This window comes from Maylandia zebra, linkage group LG1 (assembly GCF_041146795.1).
Source record: "Maylandia zebra isolate NMK-2024a linkage group LG1, Mzebra_GT3a, whole genome shotgun sequence".
NCBI classification, from domain to species: domain Eukaryota; kingdom Metazoa; phylum Chordata; class Actinopteri; order Cichliformes; family Cichlidae; genus Maylandia; species Maylandia zebra.
Genome location: NC_135167.1, coordinates 15,465,930 through 15,489,128, shown reverse-complemented (window position 1 = coordinate 15,489,128; position 23,199 = coordinate 15,465,930). Strand labels below are relative to the sequence as shown.

The 23,199-nt window shown below is 40.1% G+C and overlaps 1 protein-coding gene across 1 annotated transcript; it reads right to left on the bottom strand.

Moving 5' to 3' along the window:
* Positions 1–1,542: 1,542 nt before the first annotated feature.
* Positions 1,543–22,129, bottom strand: fam120b (family with sequence similarity 120 member B). The gene is made up of 15 exons (XM_004539469.5): positions 21,975–22,129; positions 21,572–21,694; positions 19,361–19,551; positions 19,055–19,188; positions 18,841–18,963; positions 18,546–18,737; positions 16,799–17,063; positions 16,528–16,711; positions 15,464–15,565; positions 14,879–15,051; positions 13,128–13,220; positions 8,255–8,461; positions 7,917–8,064; positions 2,703–2,985; positions 1,543–2,629 (listed from the first exon to the last, which is right to left on the bottom strand). Exons 2-15 carry the CDS (start codon positions 21,690–21,692, stop codon positions 2,599–2,601), a joined length of 2,247 nt encoding a protein of 748 aa, XP_004539526.3. The 5' UTR covers positions 21,693–21,694; positions 21,975–22,129; the 3' UTR covers positions 1,543–2,598.
* Between the last annotated feature and the right edge of the window lie 1,070 nt (positions 22,130–23,199).

Genomic DNA, 23,199 nt, shown 5'->3' with positions numbered 1-23,199 from the left:
CAACTGTATTTTGCATTTACTTGGGTTGCCTTTGTCTAATATTAAAGAAGAAGAAGAAAATGGATGGATGGATCTGAGACACTTAAGTTTGTAAAACATGCAAAAATAAAAAAAAGAAATCGCAGCACTGTAAATGCATGAAGGCACAAATTTATTTGCAGGCCATGAAGGATTTGGTTCATACATAATCCTCTTCAAATTCTTTCTTTTCTGTTGTCTTAGTTGAATTCCAGGGATGTCAAACTCGTTTTACATTGTGGACGCACGAAGCCCACTTTGATTTTAAATGAGTCGCACCAATGAAACTCCCTCCATCAATGCAAGGATGTTTAACTACAGATTTATCTCCAGAGATATCTTAAAATAAAGAAGTGCAATTTACACTTTATGTCTCCGTTTTTGTTTCTGATAAAGAAACTGAGCTGTATTAAAGAAAGAAATCAGTACGACGACTTGGGCTAAAATTGTAAGAAATGAATGTGTGAAATTACATTATTAGCATTATTTCTAGTAGCTCATTTCCCGGACTGTTCTGCAATTATAAAGCTGAAAGTTTTTAATTCACAGAAAATAGCTTTTTTTCCCCCCAACTTGGAACACATTGCAAAAAAACATACATTTCCATGGTAGATATTAAAAAAAGAAAAGGTTTTGTTCTGTCATTTAATCGTTTATCTATTACTTAATTTCTTTGGTGTAGTGAAAGATGGCCATGAGGGAGGAAAAGATGTAAAACCTACTAAAATAAAGTTAAATTCACAAGATTTATATTGTTCAGTGGGCCAGATTGATCTCTGTGCCGGGCCAGTTCTGGCCCCCGGGCCTTGTGTTTGACATCTCCGATCTAGCCCACATGCAAGACCCAAAGGTTTTGAAACCTTGACTAAGGTTTCTTGTGTATGCACACATAATCTTTGACCCATATGTCCCACAGGCTTTAAAACAAGGTAGCACAATTTATCGCACCTTTATTACCGTCAGTCGGTTCCTTTAAAACACACCGTTCACAGTAGTAATCTGAATATGAAATGGATTGAGCTTTTGTATCTATACTTTGATTTCCTTCTATTTTTTTCCATTTACTGACTAACGTCACGCTTCTTTTATGATCTGCTTATGAGCACATGAATGCGCACACACAGGAATGAGAGCACTCAGGCCTGGGGAACTTTCTCTGCATCCTTTTCCTCTCTGCTGGGTTTTACAACAATTATGGTCCTACAGGAAGGTGGGCAAGCTGACTATACATTCCTCAACAACTTCACACACACAGACACAGATGCAACAGCAATTTGATCTGCACACACTCAGTACTGATGATGGTATTCTCACTGAGTGGGAAAATACTTTAAGCTGTTTCTAAGTGGTGCAAATAAGCCCTGAGAGGTCAGCTTCACCACAGTGCAGTGATGTCTCAGAGGAGCACCAGCAGCCCTGAGATCTTTAGAACAAATTTCAGGTTCATGTTCACAGGTCTGTCAGGGGTAGACATTTGTTCAAACACAAGTAAGAGAAATGAGACAACTGCAGACCGACTCAGAGTGTAATTAGAAAACGTGTGCACGGGTGAATGTCTCTGAGAAGACACACACACCGAGCACAGGCTCGCTTGCTTTATTTATAAGGCAAAAATGGGTTACATAGTACTTCCTCTTTTAACTGTCAGGGAAGAGGTTAAACATTAAATCAGCTTATCTGATCTTTCACACACTGGGATAAGAATACAGAAGTATATCATGCTTTATCTGACATCACAGACACTAAAGGAAAAGAATGCATTTGGTTATAATGTATAATGTAGAAAATCTCTAACAAGGTCATATGTTAAATCCTACGTACACAAGGTCTAAAACTGGAAAACCGTGCTGGCATTAAGAGAAATTTAAATCTGATTAAAGAATCACACGACTGTCAAGACCTTTGCTTTGCTACAGCACACTTTCTGAAAGCTTCTCCAAGAGTTTTCCATATTTCTCCATTAGAGCAAACCAACAGAAGTGCGTGTGTCTTAAAAACAGGCTCTCCAGTGGCCTCGCTTTGTTTCTCACACCTCACCTATGGTATCCCATTACTGAACTGTATGAAGCCGTGTGCCACTGATGTCCCATCTCATTTGATATTTGATACCAGTATTACTGTTTCTCTAGTTAATCCCATTCCTTTGAAAGGATTAAGGCACTGTACACAAACAGCTTTTAAGATCTTCGCCTTTTTATTGTTTGAGATAAGACATAAAAACAGCCTCAAGGGTTACCTGTTAATCCACCTCTCAGATGTAAGATGGAAGAGTCTCATTTACTGCTTGTTTGATGGCTTCATGCTGTTCATTTTGTGTAATAGTAAAACAGGTTTTCCTGAGATTAAGCCGAGGCTGGTGACGGACAAAACTGACAAATGAAACGTCAGACACATTCCAAACCTCTTCATTCCTCCCTCTCTAAATCCCCATTCATTTACCTCCTGCATCCTTTGGACAAATACTCCTGACAGCTCATTCACTAAGCAGTTTGTTCAGAGAAATTAGATTCCTCCTCTTCTTTCACCGTGTCTTTCCCATCCTCTTAACTGCCAAAGTCCTCCCCTCTAATCCTTGTCGAGTTATGTTCCTGGAGCCGGAGGTTGCGGCCATCTGAGAGGAGAGGAGATGAGTTAGAGAAGAGGAAACTGTAAACTGACATTTTTGTGCCATATTCTGCTGCTACCTCGGAGCCAGCTGGTATTTCCCTCTGTTGTTATACGCTCGACCTCTGGGCTTCGGAGGGCGTCTTGTGTTCTGATTTCCTCGATCGTGGTCGTCAGGATAAAATGAGTGAAAATGACGACCTCCTTCGCTGTGTCCTCCTCTCGCCCACGGCCCGTCTGTGCTTTCATATTCTCTTCGAGCTTCTGTTTCTTCCTCTCGCTCCCTCCGTCCCCGTCCACGCCAATGGCCACCCGTCGTCTCCTCTCTTTCCCTCCAACACGTACCACCACTGGGAGCCCAACCTGAGGGTAAGACACAAATCTCCGTACACCGTGCTTCTGTAACATCCAAAAATGCAGCAAACAGGTTTTAGACACATTCAGTCCAGAGATTTGGACGTGCGAGTTATTAATTCATTAAATTGCTTCGAGTGATTCTTGGTCACTGGAGGGCATTAACAAAACTCTGGCATTTTATCACCTTTTATGTTGTTTTGACGAATTCGAGAACAGTTGCCGTTTACCTCATTTTATAATTCACAGACTGTATCCAAAAAATAGATGAGCCCACAGTGACATGATGTGTACTCTTTTGAAGCACTGAGGTGCACATTTCAGCTGCTGATGTCTAACTTTCTTATATGGTAGCAGGCTGGAAATCTGACTCCACCCTGGGTCACTCAGGCTAACCATGTGTTTTGGGAGGCAATCACCATATCAGATTGTCTCTATATGATTAAAGCAATCACTTAAATGATGTGATTGGAAGTCTAGTGTAGAAAATAGTTTAGAAATCAGTAAGTTGTGTGTTTTTAGCAAATGAATGAGAGCTTAAAATAAGAGTGAAGAAAGGTCCAGAGAGTCTTTATGACGCCATGACTGTACAAAAGATGTACAAAAAATATTTTTATTAGAATATTATATGAGCTACATTAGCATGATACTTCATTTTTAATAACAAGGTTCTCTTTGATACTGGCAGATATAAAGCAACTCAACTGAGCCTGGAATGAAAGTTATCCAGATTACAAGACAAGCCCAAGTTCTCCAGATATCCTAAGGCTATCTGTGCCAAATTGAAAGCAGACCACAATTATCCTTACGCCACCGTCAAAGTGACGTCCAGTCTGCACCTGCCACCTGACATTTATTTAAATTAGGATGACAATTTGGGCACCAGCTTAACTCACCTGGTGAAGCAGGTGAGCATGTACCGCAAGGCTGAAAGCAGCCAAAAGCTTTTGAGTCTGACTGCATGTCTTCCCCCTCTCCCAGTTTTCCTGTCTAATCGCCACTGTTCTATCACATAAAAGAGAAAAAAACTCTCAAATAAAACATATAAATAAATGGGACCACAAAAGAAACATCATGTTGTACTAAAAATACTTTAAAAGAGTTTATTGAGACCATAAACTCATGAGGAAAGTGTCATGAGGAGGAGGGCCATTTACTTGTAGACTTCTAAACAATTAGACTGAGAGGAGGAGCTCCTTGGGAACGGCTTTTTTTTTTCAGATCCAGAGACGACGATCTTTCATATACATTCTGTGTTTTAATAAGAGTTTATTTAGAGTCTGTGATAGGACTTTACTGAAACCAGTAAATGATAATAACTTTGACTAATGCTTGAAATCAGCAGTCTTAAATGTAAATGTTAATCAGTTCGAACTGTATCAACATTCGTCTCGTCCTCTCTCAAACATACACAGATATCCATCTTGCCTTTCAAGTCTTCCCACAATTATGTGACAACAGCCCACAAAACAGCAAAAATTAAAAATTTCAGGCAGGACGCACACAATCATCAAGTTTGCATTAACTGTGTCGACAGCCGAATTATGATAGGACAGAATACTTTCATCGCACTGAGAGTTTATACAGCTTTCCTTACAAATAACAGAGCAGGAGCAGCTTTTTATTGCTGCACGACTGATTATGAAATTGATCTGCTGGCAGGAACAGTTTCTCTGGGTGTGTTCAGCTGCCACTAAAATCTATTGTTGGATTCACAGAAGCCTGGGACTTGCCATACACTTATGAAACTCTGACAGATGTGGAACGTTTTATGCCAATTACAAAGTGCTCAAAATAAAACATCAAGTCCAACTTTAGAGTTTACCAAACGGGAGCGGCGCATTTGGCTAAATCAGACCGCCATCTTCACATCCATCCTGTGCCTGAATGTGAAGGTGCAGAAAAAGAGTATGTAACACATGCCATGAGCACGAGAGTAATGCGTCAGCGAGGCCACAAGGATCACAATCTTTTTAAAGGTGTTTTATGGCTTGCAGAAAAAAGGAGGAGCTAAAGAAGGGAAACATTAGAAGTTAGGGTAAATATTTTATTGCGAATATGTGTAGCTCTGATAAGAATGCATGAAAATAAGGTTGTTTACAACATCGTGTCTTTTTGAACAGATATAAGCTGGAGAGACGTGGAAGAGGAGCTACACTGGATTCACTGTAATTGCGAGGGCAGGCGGGCTGAGGAGATATTTGCTGAGGAGACTAAACATCAGGCCTGATTCAAACAAAAACCAAACCCGGGTCCTCAACGATACCACATAGCGCCACCGCTACTCTCACGCACATGCATGCTCTCTCTGCGGCTCACACACACACACACACACACTCACACTCATTTCCCCACAGCTCTGTAGTAATGATCAGTGTCTGTGTCTGGCAGAAATGAAACACTGAGGTATAAAGAGTGTATAGCCTTCCATCTATAAAACCAGAAACATCCTCATGAGACCCACAAGGGTTGACTTGGGCAGAAAGCAGACAGTTCGGCGCAAACTGGAGGATCTGCGCCAACATGGCATGCAGCGCAACGGTCGCAAAAGGTTTATAAGTCACAGGGTTGAAGAGAAACTGTGGGTTCATATTTCATAAGCTCCCGCTAAGTCGGCTTTTGTGATGGGGTCTGCAAACTCCAGGCAAGAGGTGAAGATGGCCTACAGCCTGCACACTGCAGTCAAGACCGTCGTATAACGATGCATTAATGCTCCTTCATGACAAAACAGGAGGCGTGTAAAAAGGTTCAAGAAACAGCAAAGGGTTTTGAAGAGTCTGGAAGCTGGAAGAAAACTACCCCACTGATAGAAGTTAAGATGATGAATAGAAAAAGTAAAACAGAGGGGAACAACCGAGGGGAAGGGGAGCAGAAAGAGGGGAGAGACAGACGAGAGGAGTCTGTAATCAGTTGTTGTGAGTCCTAAAATAGAGCTCTCCCAGCCTATAAACAGAAACCCACTATTACTAGTGCACTGACAAAGCAAGTCTCGGATCCAAGCGTGTGTGTGTGTGTGTGTGCGTGCAAATGAGCACGGCGGTATGTGATGAGGCCGCAGCACACATGGAGCTCATTACAGCATGGCCCTCTGGGTAACGTGGTTCCATGAGGGCCCCAAAGAACTACAACCGCAGATCAACTGTCAGATTAAAATGATGCTTCTCTGTTCAGCTCCAGGAGGATTTTTTATTAGTTTTTCATGTGAGCTCGCAGACAGATTGCACCCATCGGATCACTAGGGGCCTCTTCAGCACTCGATACTTTTGGACAGTGATTAGCTTAAAATATAAAAACAACTGAAGCGTAAAAAATAATAGAGACATCGTGGCATCTCTTTTTGGGGCTTCTTTCTTTTCTTTTCTTTTTTGTTTTGTTTCCAGAGTAGATGCAGATACGGGAAACACATGAAAAGAAAATTGGTCTGATGTGCAACAAAGGTCCCCAGCATAGCACAGAGGACATTATGGTTAAATGGTATGCATCTGAACCACGAGGTTACCAGAGCACACCAGAAACACTGTAACATTCAGTCAGAAGGGTTTTCTCTTTCTGATCCTCATTTAGGATGGTCTTTAGATCAAACATCTTTTTCCAAAGAGTCATGGATCAAATGGGAGCAAAATTATACAGCACGAAAACAACACACACAAAGTGAATGGTAAGGGCAAAAAAAGTCGACGACTTATTACAATAATTTATTTCCCCACATTTCTATCCCAGGACTGTCTAGAGAAGCAATTTAAACAGCCTTAAATTATTTTGTACTGTATCTCAGCGTAGCTTCTCAGCTCTCACTGAAACCACTTTAGCGCTTCTACCTTTAACCTAACTCTCTTCTGATTGGCTGCCCCTCATTAACACAAGGTTTAAACAGCAGATGTAAAAGTGCTTTTGTGCTCACATCCAGAGATGAGATGATCATATTGAGGATACCTGCTCTCTTTTATAATGAGCTGTCAGCCCAGGGGCATTACTTATGCGTATGTTGACAGTAGAATCCCATGTTTGATGCCCAAACAAGGAAAGGCACAGTAAGCTCCATTTGTGTTAAAATCAACTTCTCTACACCAGCACACAGCACAACTCCACCCCTTTGGCCTGGTAGGCCTTTAACCTCCTAACCAAAAGACTGAGAACAAAGAACCTGTAAGTTAAGAAGACTGTTTAACATTAAATCTGATTGCCATGCAATGTAAATAGATATTTCCTGACTTAAATGTATAGTAGTTACACGAGAGCTCTGTATTAACTTTAAATAAATAGAAATCCTATGATGGTGGATGCATTAGTGACGTAAGTTGACATTCTAATCTCTTCAGTCCTTTCAGTAGCATGAAAGCACTGTGACTTGGTTTGGTCCTTAATTGTAAATTTTTTTGTTGTTATTTGAATGTGTTGAGAAAATCATGCATGCATTCATCTGTTAAATCTACTAAATCATCATTGTCATAATAAATATTTTGGAACGACTTTCTGGATCTCGCGTTTAAATGTGCACACCACATCAGCTGTCCTGTGAGCCAGCGCTACCAACATCAGTGTACTTTCTACAGTTTGTATTCTGCTGTGATATAACAGCACAGAACAAGGCCAAGTGCGCATTTCCGTGTGATTTTAACTCTTCGATTATCGCTTTCAGAGCAGACTAAGTGTTTGGAAAGCTGACAAATAAAGCTAAAGTGTTAAGAAATACTAATACCACAGACCAGCACAAAAAGAGGCAAAGCAACTTAAACCATCATCATCATCTGAACATGCAGAACGCATATTCATATCATTTTTTATGCTTCAGACAAATTAAGCAACGTGTTTACAGGGAAACTTTGTACCAAAAGGTCCTAAAGAAGAGAAAGAGTTAATGGAAACTTTAAGTGACGAGCCAGGATTCACATGTACAGAGATAATCAGATAAAAGCAGGTATCAAGTGTGTGTGTCTCACCCGAGTGTCTGTGTCTGTATCCGGTTTGTGTTGTGGTTTTAGGACGTGACTGTGGTGCGTTGGGTCTGGACTGCAGGACTCTGCCTTTCTTGTTGCAAGTTTCTGTAAGTTTCTCCCTTAACTGGAGGAACAGAGACAGGCTGGACGACTGGGAGAAAGAGACAAACGTAAGATTACACACCCACAGATTAATTTACTTATCACTACCAAAGATATTCGTTTGAATTAATAAACAGAAGCAAAACCAGACTAGCTGGAATAAGAAGTCACTTCTTTGTTCCTCTGAGGTATTGACAGATTCATAAATGCCCCATTTTTCTTGTCCCATCTCCACTCACCTCGTGGTCCAGCAGCTCAGTTTTCTCTGTGCCGCTGTGAGCCAGCAGGTACTTTGAGTGGAACAGCCGTCCATCGAAGCTGTGCCAGGGCATTAGAGCAGCGCTGGGCAGCGGGCAGCCGCTGGCACAGTTAGCACCCAGCAGGTGGCTCAGCCCTCGGACGTACAGAGATCCCAACTGCACCGCACGACTCGAAAACAAAGGCAGCTGAAAACAAAAAAATCACTTGGTTGTATATTTAGACTGTGTAACTTCTTTACAGTAAAATCTAATATTTTGCTACAGGCCATTGTCAGTCACCTAATAGATACCGACGACACAAACACAACTCTTTGCAATCCTGCCAGTGGGTTGGGTTTGAGCTTACCACATGTAGGAGAAGATTTTTTTTCAGCACAAAGAGAGACTTCTTTGATGTTGATTATTTCCCTTTTTAAATGCAAAAATCACCTGTCTAGTATTTAAGAGCTTTTAATCGCTCTTTGACTGTCAAATGCTGCTAACATCAATAGATAAATATACACTGAGATCAACTGCAGCACTGATTGTCGCATTAGTGTCTTTTCTGAACTGCAGCAGATTTAAAAGTCCTGCTGCACAGAACCATCTGTTCCTTCAATGTTTAGCGTCACCGTCCGCAATAAATTCCTGAACACTGTTGTCTCCCAACCCCAATTTGCACAAACATATCTGCTCTGCACTGACTCATAAATCAGAAAATTAAAATACTCCTCAGGCCACCCACTTCACTGTTACTTCACTTGGTTTCCTCGTGCTCACTGCCAGATGACAGTGAAGCATCTCTGTATATCTTCCTATTTGTTGGCTGCATGTGATGGTGAAACTTCTTTGCTTAGATGGACTCAAATTGGCTTTTAAACTAAGACCATAATTACATTTTTTTCTGGATATAACTATGCTTGAGGACATTTTGAATGATGAGGATGAACAAAGTAAAATGAAAACCGGAAAGATATCTCAGAGTGAACCTGCTCTTATACTGCAGCAAACAAGAGTAAATCTCCCCATTTACTTTTCAAAAGTCTTCACCCTTCCCTCATTTCTTTATATTTAGCCAGAAAATTGGGAAATAGGTGCAGCCAGGTCTCCGGGCTTTATGAAGGACATTCAAAGCTCCTTTTTTGGATTTTGGCTGCCCTTTTCAGTCAGGATGAGCCCACACTGCATCAATAATGTTTAAACACCGGGCATGCCCCAGCCTTTCTTTCCTGCTTCCCTTCCTTAAGAAATGCTTCTTGACAGCCACACTTCCACTGAGATCATTTGTGATGAAATCCGAGAAATCTGATTCAGTTCATCTGGAAGTTGCATGCTCCACCAAGCATGCATCAAGTCATTTCTGGTGATCCTTCAGTAGACACTAGATGGATCAGCTGATGGATCACACCTCTCAGGTATTTGCTAAATTTTTCTTAAAGGCATGACCTTCAGGTCATTTACGATACTGCAGCAATTTCTTTTGCATTCCACTTGTACCCTCAATTTTTTTGCACATCAGGCTCAGATATGCCAACTTTTCTGTTAGCAGTTCTTTGGGAATCAGCTTATTGATGATTTTTATGACTTTCAAACTGTTATGTGTTATTTTAAAAAAGAAAAACCCATAACAAACTGGAATAAATTATGTTTTTTATGACAGCCTGTTGGTATCAAAGTGGCTAAAGATACTATTAAAACTTGTTTTTTGGTCAGTTGTCTTCTGTGTGTAGACACATTGGTTCATCCTTTGAGTTGCCCAACTTCTTATGCTTGAATCATTCGTAGGTCATTGAAAACAAAATAAAAGCCATTCCTCTGGAAACAGCCCGAGGGCTGGACAAAGGGAAACTTTGTAACACCACTTAATAAAAATTCTAGAAAGTCTGTCTCCTTGGAAGCAAAACATCAATAAATGAGGCACTCAAGACTTTTGCACGGTGCTGTAAATGCCCTAATAAAGATAAGTTTCTCCTGAGTAAATAATAAAAAAAAATCAGGCAAAATTATAATATATCTTACAGCTGTTTTGTGTAACTGAGAGAACAAAAACAAACTGCGGGAGAAGAATAAAGAATAAGAGGAGGATGAAGAAGTGGAGCACAAGCTGATTGTAACAGCAGGCAGATGTTCTGTGTGTGTGTCTGCTCTCACCTGTCCCTCAGATAGCACTGATAACAGTGATTACGTGTACACAGACACACACATACACTCATCCCTGCCTGCCACCTGCTTCCAGTCAAACACAGCTTCACCTTCTGAAAACAATGAAACACTGGACAGACACACAAGCCTGAAGGCACACACAGACACAAAGACAGAAAAGAGATAAAGAGCAACACGAGGGAGAGAGAAAGAGTGGTCGAGTGCAAAAAGGATAAGAACGTGAGAACACACACACACACAAAAGACAGAGAGACAAAGACAGAAATGTGTGTGTGCATGTGTGTGTCCAGTGGGGCGGAGTGTGCATGGTGTAAATAGCTCCATGTGGTGAGCGTCAGCCAGGACAGACAGGCGACTGTCGCCAGCTTACTCTCTGTCGCACACACAAACACACACGCCAAAATCACTGTCCCACACAACCAACGCATCCAAAAACCTATGACCCACAGCCCCTCTCTCCTACACACACACTGGGTGACACTTTTTCACAAACAGACACTTCTCTCTCATAAATTAATCTTTTAATAAAGAAAATCTTTGTGATTTTTACTTCCTGCTCTGATGTGTGATGTATGTGAATCTGTAGCTGTCTGTAAACTGTGCAAACACACACACACAGATATGAACTTGCAAAAATGAATACCATACGCACATCAATAACACTTTGTCTGTTTGTGTTTATGTGCATATTTAATCCGTACACTAGTCACTCAGTTAAAACCCCTCCTGCAGCTCTGAACCTCTCCCATACGACATATTCAAATCAACGCCCAGCCCTAATTATTGTGTAGAAAACAGATGAGCAGCACAAATACAAATTACTAGACATAAGTATGGTAATTAAGCAGTAAAAATAAATGGGGCTACAAAGAGGCAGCAAACACAACGGTCGTTTTCCCAGAGAATGGAAATGCACAGCTGACTCTCAGACGCTCGCATCTGAGAGAACTCACAAGTCCCACGATGCCCCTTCACTGAAGACTGAAATTATAAAGTAGCAGTATCCACTGCCTTGTTAATACATGTCTGATGAGGACTTTGGTTCACTCTGTTTTTATACCAATCTGTTCTAAAAATGTATCATTCTTAATCATCTCAAATTTAAATTTAAACTATTTTGCTTTTCCTGTGCAATAAGCCATGTACTCATTGTTACAATGGTGGATATTTCTAATAAACAATAAGAAAACTCTTTAAACAATAAATTTGACAAGAAGAGTCAAGCAAAAATACCCTTGAACAGAGTGATTTGTCATTCTTGTGTCTGACCGTCTGTCATCTTGCATTAACATCAGCACAACAAATGTGCAGCGGGAGCTTCATGGCATGGGTTTCCAGCTGCATGTCCCACTGAACACCTTTAGTAGAACAGATATTACGAGCAGGACCTCTCGTCCAACACCATTGTCTGACCTAATCAATTTTCTTCTGGTTGAATGGGGGAAAATTCCCACAGACACACTCCAAAATCTTGCAGAAAGCCTTTCCAAAAGAGCGGAAGATGTAAGAGTTGCAAAATTGGATAAACTTCATACTGGGATAAATTCCATACTGATGCCTATGGATTTAGAATAGGATGCCATAAAGCTCCTGTAGGCGTAATATGTAAGTGGCCCATTACTTTTATCCATCTAGTGTATTTATAAAATTTCAATGGTGGATGCTGGACTTAAACATGCCTAAAGTTTCGAACGATGATGTGAGTGTGTGTACAAATAATCCCTGTGAGCTAAAACCTCACACTTCACACTGCTCTGAATGCTTTGGCTCTGTATGATGTCAAAGAGAGGGGATATTCTTATGTACTTCAGACACAGGGGCTGAACCCAGGCCTAATCCAAGACAGGTATGGATTATTTTGACTCTGGTGCTGTGGAGAGTAAGGAGCTGGAAATTAGCAATAATAGGTTCAGTTTTCTTTAATTTCTGCATAATGATGCTGCTTTGGGGATGCTAGTATTTGAAAACCAAGTTTTGATCTTAAGACGATCCTGTGTAAATGAGAATCAGGGAGAGGATTTTAAAAATGAAAGTGTTTCTGGTGTGACCTTTGTGGGTCAGGTTCATACTACCTAACCACAATGTCCTCTGTGCTATGTTGTGGACCTCTTTTCATGCGTTTCCTCCATCTACTCTGCAAGCCTTCCAATTAAAATGCAAAAAAATAAAGCTGCCCAAACTGAGTGAAGTTTCAAAACTAAACAATGAAAGTAAACTTTAAAAATCCTGGACAATTAAATTGTTAGCTAAGCAAGTATAAACATTTTACATAAATTTAATTGCACAGAAAATGCAAAAAAGAATAAATATCCACCAGTGTATGTGCACTTTTAAGACATTCCTGACGACCGGATTTTAAAAATAAGGTTCAAAATTTCTATTTCCAACAACAAAAACACCCTGCAGTTTATCATAACTGCTTATTTTTTCAAGATTGTTGTATGCTTTCTTGGAAAGACCGTCAATCAGCAGCTTATTTATGTTTTCTCTCCACTTTCTCTTCACTTTCTATTAATGGAAACATTTTCAGAGCTGTGTTTACCCCAAGAGGACTTTGTTTACTGTAAACGTCAGCGAACATTGTCTTCTTGCAGCGGGATACACAATGTTTGGCTTCACCGTTAAAAAAACGTGGGGGTGAAAATCTGAAAACAACTATAAAATATCAAAAGCATCTTTTACAAATGATCTAAATGCGTTTGTGACAGACCTCGATCTGTTGAAGCTCCTGAGAGGATTTCAGTCTCAGACACACAGCTTGACTCAGGTAGGAATCCACGTCTTCTAGAGATAAAGTTTGTACCTGAAAACATGCGCACAAACCAAACACACAAGGGAAAATACGTGGTTAGTCAGTTCAATCACATCCCAGTGTGTCTTCTTTGTGGGTCAGTCTGTTTTGTCTGCTCGCTGTGCAACAAGTCAACACAAAAAGAAACAATGGCCGCTACAGAGACTAGGCTGCCCGTTTGTGTGTACAAAACAAACAAACCCTGAAGTTATTTAAATAGAAGAGCGAGAGGGGAATGTGAATGCTGCAGTGATCAGACAACAGCTACTATTGTCTGTCATGCTGTCTGCTCATCTTTAATCATCTGCTCGTCTAGCCTCCTTCTAACAAGCTACTGTCCTGTCTGTCAGGGCCTTCATTCATTTAAATCACTGCCTGCCAGCCAGCCAGCGCCTGACTGAAAACCAGTCTGAAAGGCTGCCTGTCGATTTTAGTATTAAAGCATTCAGCTCTGTCTCTCCAGGTGGGGCAAACATGAGGAAACAGTTACTCCGATCTAAATAAGACTAAATCTATGACCGAACTTTTGGTGTTTTTCAGTTGGCGTGTGTTAAATGTATTAGAAAAGAAAAAAGAAAGCAGTACTCTAAGCATACTTTAAAGACAGCAAATAACATGTTACACAAAAACAAGACATCTGAGCTTTTCTTTGAAAATGTATCTTTGTTAGAAACGCATTAATAAGTGATTCAAGTGTCTCTGAAAAAGAGTTAATAAAAGGTATAATTCATGTTTCGCTTCTATAACATGACGCACACACGGTTATCCTGTCACGCGATCTAATGTTGTGTTAAAGCTCAGTCAGAAGACGTCAATGCAAAATACCCAAACCAAAAGCACAAATCTCGGCTTCTTTCACATACGAATTAGTGATCACAGGGCATTACAACAGGATCAAAAGCAGCTCAGATTGATACACTCTTAGATTTACAATCAAAATACAGTAATACGAGTTCTGAGGTGGTTTGAGAATTGTCTCCTGAGTTATTCAAAACCCCTGGATGGTTATCAGGACTTGTTGACGTAAGAGCTGAAGTTACAAAGGCCGGTGTCTGTGTCTAAACTGGGCCCCCAGTGAATGATAATGGTTACCGTCAAGCCATCAACAAGCGATGTTTGACTTTACATCACACGGTGACAAAAGAGCAGAATAATTGTTGTGTACGTGTTATAGATGTAAATCCCAAATCAAAAGCTGACTCGTACGTTAAACTGTCATCAAACATATTTTGTCTTTCATTTCTTTGTTTACATGAACCGCCAGCTGTAGGTATCATCCCCTTTCATCTAACAGCTTAACCGGAGCCCAAGCCAAACATGCGCCCTGACCAATAACAACCAAAAGAGGAAAGACCAATCATGCTGCAGATACAATCATTTGTAAAGTACAGCTGTTAATATTATTTTTATGTTTTGTGGGGCAGAATCGATCAACATGACACCAGAGAAGACTGTAAAACATGTGTAACAAACAAAAAGCACCTCGATTTTTTCCTATTTGCAAATAAAAATAAGTTACATTTGCTATTGATTCATTAATAATTAAATCACATCCTTTTCCCAGAGAATCATACAAATATTTCTGCTTTTTTTCTCTTTAAATAACTTTAATTAACTTAATTAACTATTTTCATTCTCTGATCGCTACCAGATAAACGCATCTACACTACCTGTAGGACTAAATATGTGACCAGGCAGAGAGCAGCCAGGAGAGAGTCTTCAATAACTCCATGCAGCTCCGAAAACTCAGGACAGCCAAAAATTGTGAGGAAGGCTGTCAGGCGAAGAGCAGCCACGTCAGGACCCGTGCTGAACCATAACAAGTCCAGACTGGGTTGATCACCTACAGATTCGAGCAAAAGAGAAAAATACTATGGATTTTAGATGGAAAAATATGGCACAATATCTCTTTCATGTGTTAAACGTAACCAGAGCCAGCTTTTCAACGTGAGTCTTAAAGCCGCTGGTGCCTCAGGGTTAGTCTACAATGATTTTAATTACAGAGAAAACATAATTCCCAGGAAACAATCACTTATAACCACAGGACTCATTTGGTTGCTGCTTATTTGGGAGCAATTTAGTCCTATAGTGCATAAACCAAGAATCATGGACATAGTTGTCGTTTTATCATCTCAGGGATTAAAAAAATAAATCAAATAAAATCTTGTATTGGTGGTGTAACTGTACTGAAATCGTGTTTTATTTTGTGTCCAAAGATACAGAGATAAGTATATGAAAAACAGAAGGTACAGTACAGGGCAGGCTGACTGGGAGAGGGTGGACGATATCAGGTTCCTTCAAAAGGTTTCCGGGGAAGACAAACCATTCCCTGATTGCTGGAGGGTCCACAATCCTTCCTGAAAAAGCACAACATTGTCAGGGTTATGCTTGGATTAGATTTACTTGATTTCCTGCAAAGAACATCATCATTCTCCTCACTTTACATAAAAACTAACGGCACAAACTCCGCTGACGTGTGTGTGTCTGCACGGTTCGTAATCCTTTTGCCTCTCCACTGAAGATATATATTTGATGTTGCCAGAATCTACATGCGTCTACCACAGACTATATATGAAGACAGACAAAGCCACTGTGAAATCACTCAGACCCAGATGTCTGTTGATTAATGTTAAATGAGACCTCAACAGACTTAGAAACCAATCGGTAACCCCCTGGTAACTGGTTGCTAAGTGTATATCCTGACTGGCAGGTGAAATCCGTTACAAAAAGGGTGCTGTACCAAAAACCTCCTTTTGATTGCTTTAGTCACTAGCAGATTGCTGCACTTGCCCACAGTTTGCATGGAAGACGTCAACAGTGGTGGATGCTGAAATTGCCGACTGCAAATGCTTGCAAACTAACCACGAAACAAAGGCAGTTTGTCTTCAAAATAAAAGTTGGGCCTCTGTATTACTAAGCAGGCCATATTTATCAGATAATTACATTTAATTGATCAAAAAAAAAAGACCAAAGGCACAAATATGAATGGAAAGTTCCAGCTTGGTGAGTTGGGAAAATAAGACCTGATAGACACCTACTGGCTATCAACACGCCTCTTAGCCAAAGTGAGTATCCCTGTAACCTTTTAAGCAAAATCCAAATGATTATAATAAATAACTAACTCATTGCATAGTTCTAATAGGATAATAATATGTTGTTTTTTCTGGGTATTTTAACACTGGAGTCTATGGGGATTAAATTGCTGTTGGAGTCAGACTTATTTCACCACTAGAAAAACTGTAGTTTTTGGCATTTCTTGCTGACTTTTTTCATTCGTGTATGCTTCTGTTCTCATTGTCTTATGTATTAACTGTTTTACCATTGTGACCAAGCAGAAGGAGGAGACCATAGATGAGTTGTCTGCAGGGCTTGTAGACGAGGGCTTGAGGCACTAACTCTGTGTCCTCCTCATCCTCCAGAGTGTTGCTACACTCAGTGACACCCACACACAAGACAGTGTAAACCATGAAACCCTCTGCTGCTGCATGCTTCTCTCTACATGCCTGTGGAAAACCACACAGTAAAGAAACATTTATTCCAGTCTGCAGGGAGCTCTAAAGAACAAAATCACATATATGACTATAACATACCTTTAGGATTTCTGGACTAACATATTTTTCAAAAGCAGAGGGAAGTGAGGAGATTTCACACAGCTCGGGACGTTTCTGTCCAGGTAGTGTGTATAAGCAAACACCTTTCTTCAGTAGCTCTCTACGAGGAGTCAAGAGATTCAGAGACTGTGGAACCAGTTCAGCTTCCTCGTCCTCTGTACTCCACAGAGAGCTCACAAGTTGGGACACTGCTAGCACCACCTGCCCCTGTGGAGCACCATAATGTGGTGCAGGACTGTTTTTCCTGGGAACAATAAAATGAAGAATTTTAACTATTTTGGCTCATTGACAAACGCAAACAAGATTAGTGTTTTTCTTTGCAGACAAAAATAAAGAGTGATGGGTTGGTACCGCATGTTGATCTGAGTTCTGTATAATAAAGAAGGATTTGGGCTTAAATCAAATCAAATCAATTTATTTATATAGCACTTTTCACAGGATAAAAACCACAAAGTGCTTCACAGTAATATAAAACAGAAATACATAAAATACATTAATAATAAAACAAACAGCACAAATCTAATTAAAAGCCAATCTAAATAAATGAGTCTTAAGCTGCTTTTTAAAAGAATAAACACAATCAAGGCAACGTAATGAGGGAGAGCATTCCACAACCTGGGGACCACCGCTCTAAAAGATCTATCACCACAGGCTTATTGAGGTAACTTCAGGTTTAACGTCACGTTTCTAGGGTTACCAAGGTAGCTCACCATGGTAACTTAATGCAGCAGACCTAACCTGCTTTGAAGCATGTTAAGCTGACAGTAAGATATGAAATACTGAACAACAAGTTCTGTTGAAAATAGCATCACCACTCACGGTTTTCCCACATGTTATTCCTTTTTTTATTTCACAGTTGGCTGGATGAAATTTTAGATCAATTTTGGACAACTGTTCATAACTGTGTGCCGAACATCAAATATGACTGTAAAGTAAGTCTATGCATGCATTCTTTTTTCATATTTGCTCTTCTACTTGCATCATCCAACCGAAACCTGCCAGAGTTGCTGAGCCGTGCGTTAATGATAGTGCTGTGATACTGATAAGTGCATTTATTCACACAGACTGCATTTTTCCGGCTTTCCTTCCTGGCCTCGAACAGACCAGACAGACTCTTCCAGTTTCCCTGACCATAGTACATAAAGCCCACATACATTTTTAGAGCACTTTTTTTTTTTACTGAAGCTCTGTTGCTCTTAATATTTTTATCAAATTATATTTTTATCCTTTGTATAATCAGTCACTCTGCTCCCTCTAGGCTTATACATTAGAGGGGAGCTAAGTCCATCCCTTTCACGTGAACATGCTCAAAGATAAGTTAGGAAACCTTGGGATTACCACTTTCATGTGTCACTTTAGCCTGATTGCTGATGTTAGGGTAAGTGAAGCAAGATAAGGAAAAGATAACCTGAGTGGGCTGAACTTGCATTTAAGTGCAGGGCTGAGGTGTTGGAAAAACAAACTTAAACATGTTTATGATCTCAAAGTCCACAGGTTTCACACTTACTATTATTTTTAATAAGTGTGTATTTTTTAAACAGACACTGAAAAAAAAATCTGTCAAAGAAAAGCTTGGAGAATGAAGTCAAGGAACTCTTTAACATAAAAAGGGTATATTATGTAACTAAATGTAGCCAGCAACAAATATAGCTTTGATTTAGTAGTAAATAAGACTGAAAAATCCAATGTTCTATTAATTCTATTCAATACGGCTGCAGATATGCACCTGTAAGCTGCCATCGCATTGTTCCTGACATCACGCATCTTCTCCTCTGACACCACATCATTACCCAGGAGACAGGCCAGCAGTGGTAGCTGGGTAACAGCCAGTCCAATGGTTAGGCAGAGCCTCTGTCGGTCGTACATGACAGTGGTGAGGCTGTTTATCCGCAGCTTTGCCACAGACAAATAAGGGGCACTTTAGAGATAAGGGTTAAAACAAAATATTCCAATCAGACAGTTTGACCACATTTGTCAATAAAATTAAGTTAATTTGCAATTATGAGATTGATTTTACAAACCTGTCATATATGATGAAGTCTGAATCCTCTCCCAGAATACCCATGCTGCCATGTTGGCGAGCATAGCTGGCAATCTCATAGTCTGCCTCCCGCACTGAGCAAAACACTTCCTGACCTAATGACCTGTAAAACAAAACAAAACAAATGTATAAGAACTAGAATTACTGGCTTTATAATTATGGTGCATATATTCTGTCCTGTCTTGCAAACAGACCGGAGAGCAAAGGGTGTGAATGTCGCCAATCCTGAGGGCAGACAAAAAAGCTCTCTACCCGGCTGATCTCCATGCTCTTTTATGTGACAAAATATCTTTGAAATCTTCCCGTTCACTCTGCGTCTCCTCTTCACCTGTAGACCAGAACCAAGGTTTTTTGTAGTCACGCAAAAATAAGAGACCAATATAAAAAAATTTATGATGTTTTTGTAGCACATTTTGTGACTTAGCTACCCTTTGTACCACTGACAATTTGAGGTATGTAGAAACCTGCCAAGGTGTTATTTATTAAGGTTATGTTCTCACCCACTCTTGCCTCTTCTGCTCCTCCACTACTCCATCAAAGAAAAAGACCAGTCGGATGCCTGCAGACGTAAATGCCTCAACCCATCTCTTTAGGATATCCAAGTACTCCCTCCACTGGCCCCCACATGCCCAGTCCTTACATGAATACCAGTAGCACAAGCAGGCCATACCATCGACAACAAGTGTGGGGTCTGCAAGTAAGTGAAATCAAAATGTAACATACAGCAGACCTGCATGATAACCCAGACAATGATCACCGTTGTGTACTGTCTGCCTTGGTTCTTGCTGATGTGGGTATACACATAGAAGTACAGTAAACCAATATGGGAAAATAAAGTAGAAGCATATAAAAGTCATAAGATATTTTCAAAGGAACATGAACATGTCCTGTTCTGTAAGTTTTAGAGATGCCATTAAAAGCACTGTTTTAGCTTCCACCAACTACACTGTACTGTGTTACAATCCACCGAATAAACATGCTTAAAGGCATAACATATACTAAGTATGGGTTTAAAGAAAAGTGCTACCTTTTAAACTCCTAGCATTGCATGGCCTTTGTTTAGGTCTGTTGTTATGACTAGTAAGCAAAGGTGTACATATGACTACCACCAGAAAACAGCTAAAAATATCACAACTAATACTATACTATTAAAATTACTGTTAGGAAAACATGTACTTCAAATTAAGCTAAATATTTTTTTCTGTCAGTAGGCCATAATTTTTACTACACATTTTCAAATACATCTGTAAGTACAAGCATGATAATAACTATTGTTACTACCATGTCACGCCCTGAAATAAAGACTGAACAGGTGTAAACAGTATTTACTTGATGAAGCAGTACTTTCATTAAACTGCACGCACCTGTCCACCACCTATGTTGTTGTAGTGTTCTCTCTGTCTCGTTTACAAGCCACAGATTTTTGTTAGTTTTTTAAATAGATGTTTTATTTTGCTTTTTTTAAACATTAAGAACATTAAAAACTGACGATTAGGCAAAAGCCAGAACAAACTATTTCCTTCAGCCAAAAGCTAAAAGAAAATCTCTCTATATATAATCATAGGAACATTTCCAAGCCAGCAATGTTGGAGCAAGTTGGCTTATTTTAATAATTAAAGTTATTATGACTTTTTTCCTCAATCACTGTCTTGTGGGTGTTTCAGTCCTTAGTCAGTTTTTAATTACAGTTTTCCTTGCAGCTGCCATTGGCTTTGATCATTTGGATAAACATCTCCTTTAAATTGACTCAAATATAAGAGCAGACACAATGGCGGAATTATATAACAGAAGACCAAGGGATCTTCCAAGAATGGTTGCACTATTTTGCAGGGAACTGACTTTTATATCCCTCGATCTCTATTCTGAGACTTGCTCCAGAGCAAGTTAGGTTTGCAGTATAAGTTACCATGGTGATCTACCTAGGTAAGAAGTGATTCCCCTTTGTAGTACTAGTACTGCTTTGCAGTATGGGAGTTTGGTCATCCATGGCCCACTTGTGTTTTTAACTAGCCTGGATTTCCTTGTGTCTTCCTGGATTTGTTAAGTCTCCATCTCTGAGTTAGAGTGATTATGGCTTATTATAGGCTCATTATTATTATGTTATTCCAGTTTTGGGTTGGTTTGTTTTTGGTTGTCTCTTGTCCAATGTGTCTTATATTTGGTTTTACTTTCACTGTCTCATTGATATGTTTAACCTGTTTCTTGTTACCCACCTGTTTCCAATCTCCTTGTTATCCCACAGTTTGTTCTGTCTGTATTTATACCCCTTGTATTTCAGTTAAACTATGTTGTGTCCTACTGCTGTCTTTGTGTGCGTTTCGCTGGTCCCTTGTCATTTTCAATTCGGTTGCCTGGATGTCAGGACTCTGTTTTTCCTCTGCTTTTGGACTTTATCAGCCATAATAAAGGGTTCGTTTTTTTTTTTTCAAGTCTGTCTCTGAAATCTGTGTTTGGATCTTCCACCTTTGCTCTACTCCAAAAAAAATTGCATCCTTAAATAGAGAACCACTGCTTTAGCAGGTTAATAAAGCCAAATATTGTACACACATCTGAAAAGCTGAGAGCTGAAAAGCTGTTTCCTCACATTACTTTACATAATCATGCACACCAGTGGAGAAAGCTGGAGCTTCTGGGGGAGTCTGCTAATATTACCATTTCATGAATGACACAGAGCCACTGTCACACTGGCTGCACACAGAAATAAACTCAACTGCTGGTGTGAGGTGCGGTTGCGGAGGCCTGCTGCTGTCTGGCCATCTCTCTCAGGTTCACTGTCACACAGGCTTCTGGACAGCAGCGGTCCATGAAGTACTGTAGACCCTTCACGCCCATTCCTATTGAGCAGAAACACACAGGGAGGAAGCATTTCACGTCTTTCCAAATAGCGTGTACTTTAACTTTTAATCGGGTGGATCTGTTTTGGTGTAACACCGTCACTGTAGGGAGTTGATTTTAATGAGAACTGACACGAATGCTAACTGTTAGCTTCGCTTTTAGCCCCGTTTCGTGCCGTTGCCAGCAAACTCGTATCACGGATGATACGTCACAGCAAATGCTACTACAACTACTCTAGTATCGCTTCACATGGCAAAAAAAGGAAAAAAAAAAACTCACTTTGAAATGTCGCTGGACACTGAGCAGCATTGGTCCCTGCTGTGTTTACTTGGTGTAAATTCAAACTACTTCCTATAATCTACGCGTGGCGTCATCACGTTACAAAACAAAACGCACGTGCTCGGCGCATGGAGACCACCGCGCATTCATTAAAACAAAGAGTGAGCAGAGACAAAAATAAAATAAAAACGTGGCACGGCGCTTCTTACTAGCGAACATCCTGAATGTCATGAATGAGAATGAGCCTTTGTGTTTGTGTGGGCTCGTAAGACTTCACTCCAGCACAGGATAAGAGGAGGGCTAATTGCTCTCCTGGAGAGTGGGCAGTCTTTTGCTGAAAGCCATTAGGTCTACCTTCTCCACACAAAGCGCCCCCGGTACCTTCCACTCCATTGTGTGACCAGAGCAGGAATAAAAGGAGGGGACATATGCTGGCCGTCAGTGCAGCTGTCAGCATCTGTCGCTCTACAGCCAGATGCTCTGTGGACTGAGAGGACAATAATCTACGCTTTCCAGAAAAAAAACCCAAAACCTAATCTTCAAGGAGGGAGGAGCTGTGTTGTAAATCTGCCCACTTTCATTTCCAATCACCCACTCGAGAGTTATGACCTTTGGGCTTGTGAAGGCATTTTGATGTCACCCAGAACTTGGCCTACAGGCTCTGGGCACCTTTCCCAAATGCACCTGGAGCTAAAATGACGGCAGCATATCCCTTTTTATTTATTCATTTATTTATTCGTTTTTTGTTTTAAGTCTGTAGCTTTTTGCTGCAGATTATTGTTCAGAATTCCTGAGCTTTTTTTTTTTTTTTTTTTTTTTATCTTTTAAGCGTTTCAACAGATTACAGGACAAGTCAAATGATAAGATATATTTTTTAGACTGAATTACATGAAAATGTCTCAGTGCTTCATTACAGTTAATTTATAAACATTAGTTGACCAAAGACAAAAAGTGATGTTCCCTGAATGGGTCAGCATACCAAAACCCAAAATGTAAGATGTTTACTTTCATAGAAGAGCACAAAAATGATCAAATGTTTACGTGTGAGAACCTGTAACACACAGTTTCTGTGTTCTAATATGTCTTTGTACTGTTTTTCTACAATCTTTGAAAGTTTTATAAGGGCAACATCTGCTAACTGTGGGTTTGAAGAAATGTGCTACATTTTAAACTCTCAGCATTGCAAGGGTTTAGTTTAGGTCTATGTTTATGACCTGTAACTGAA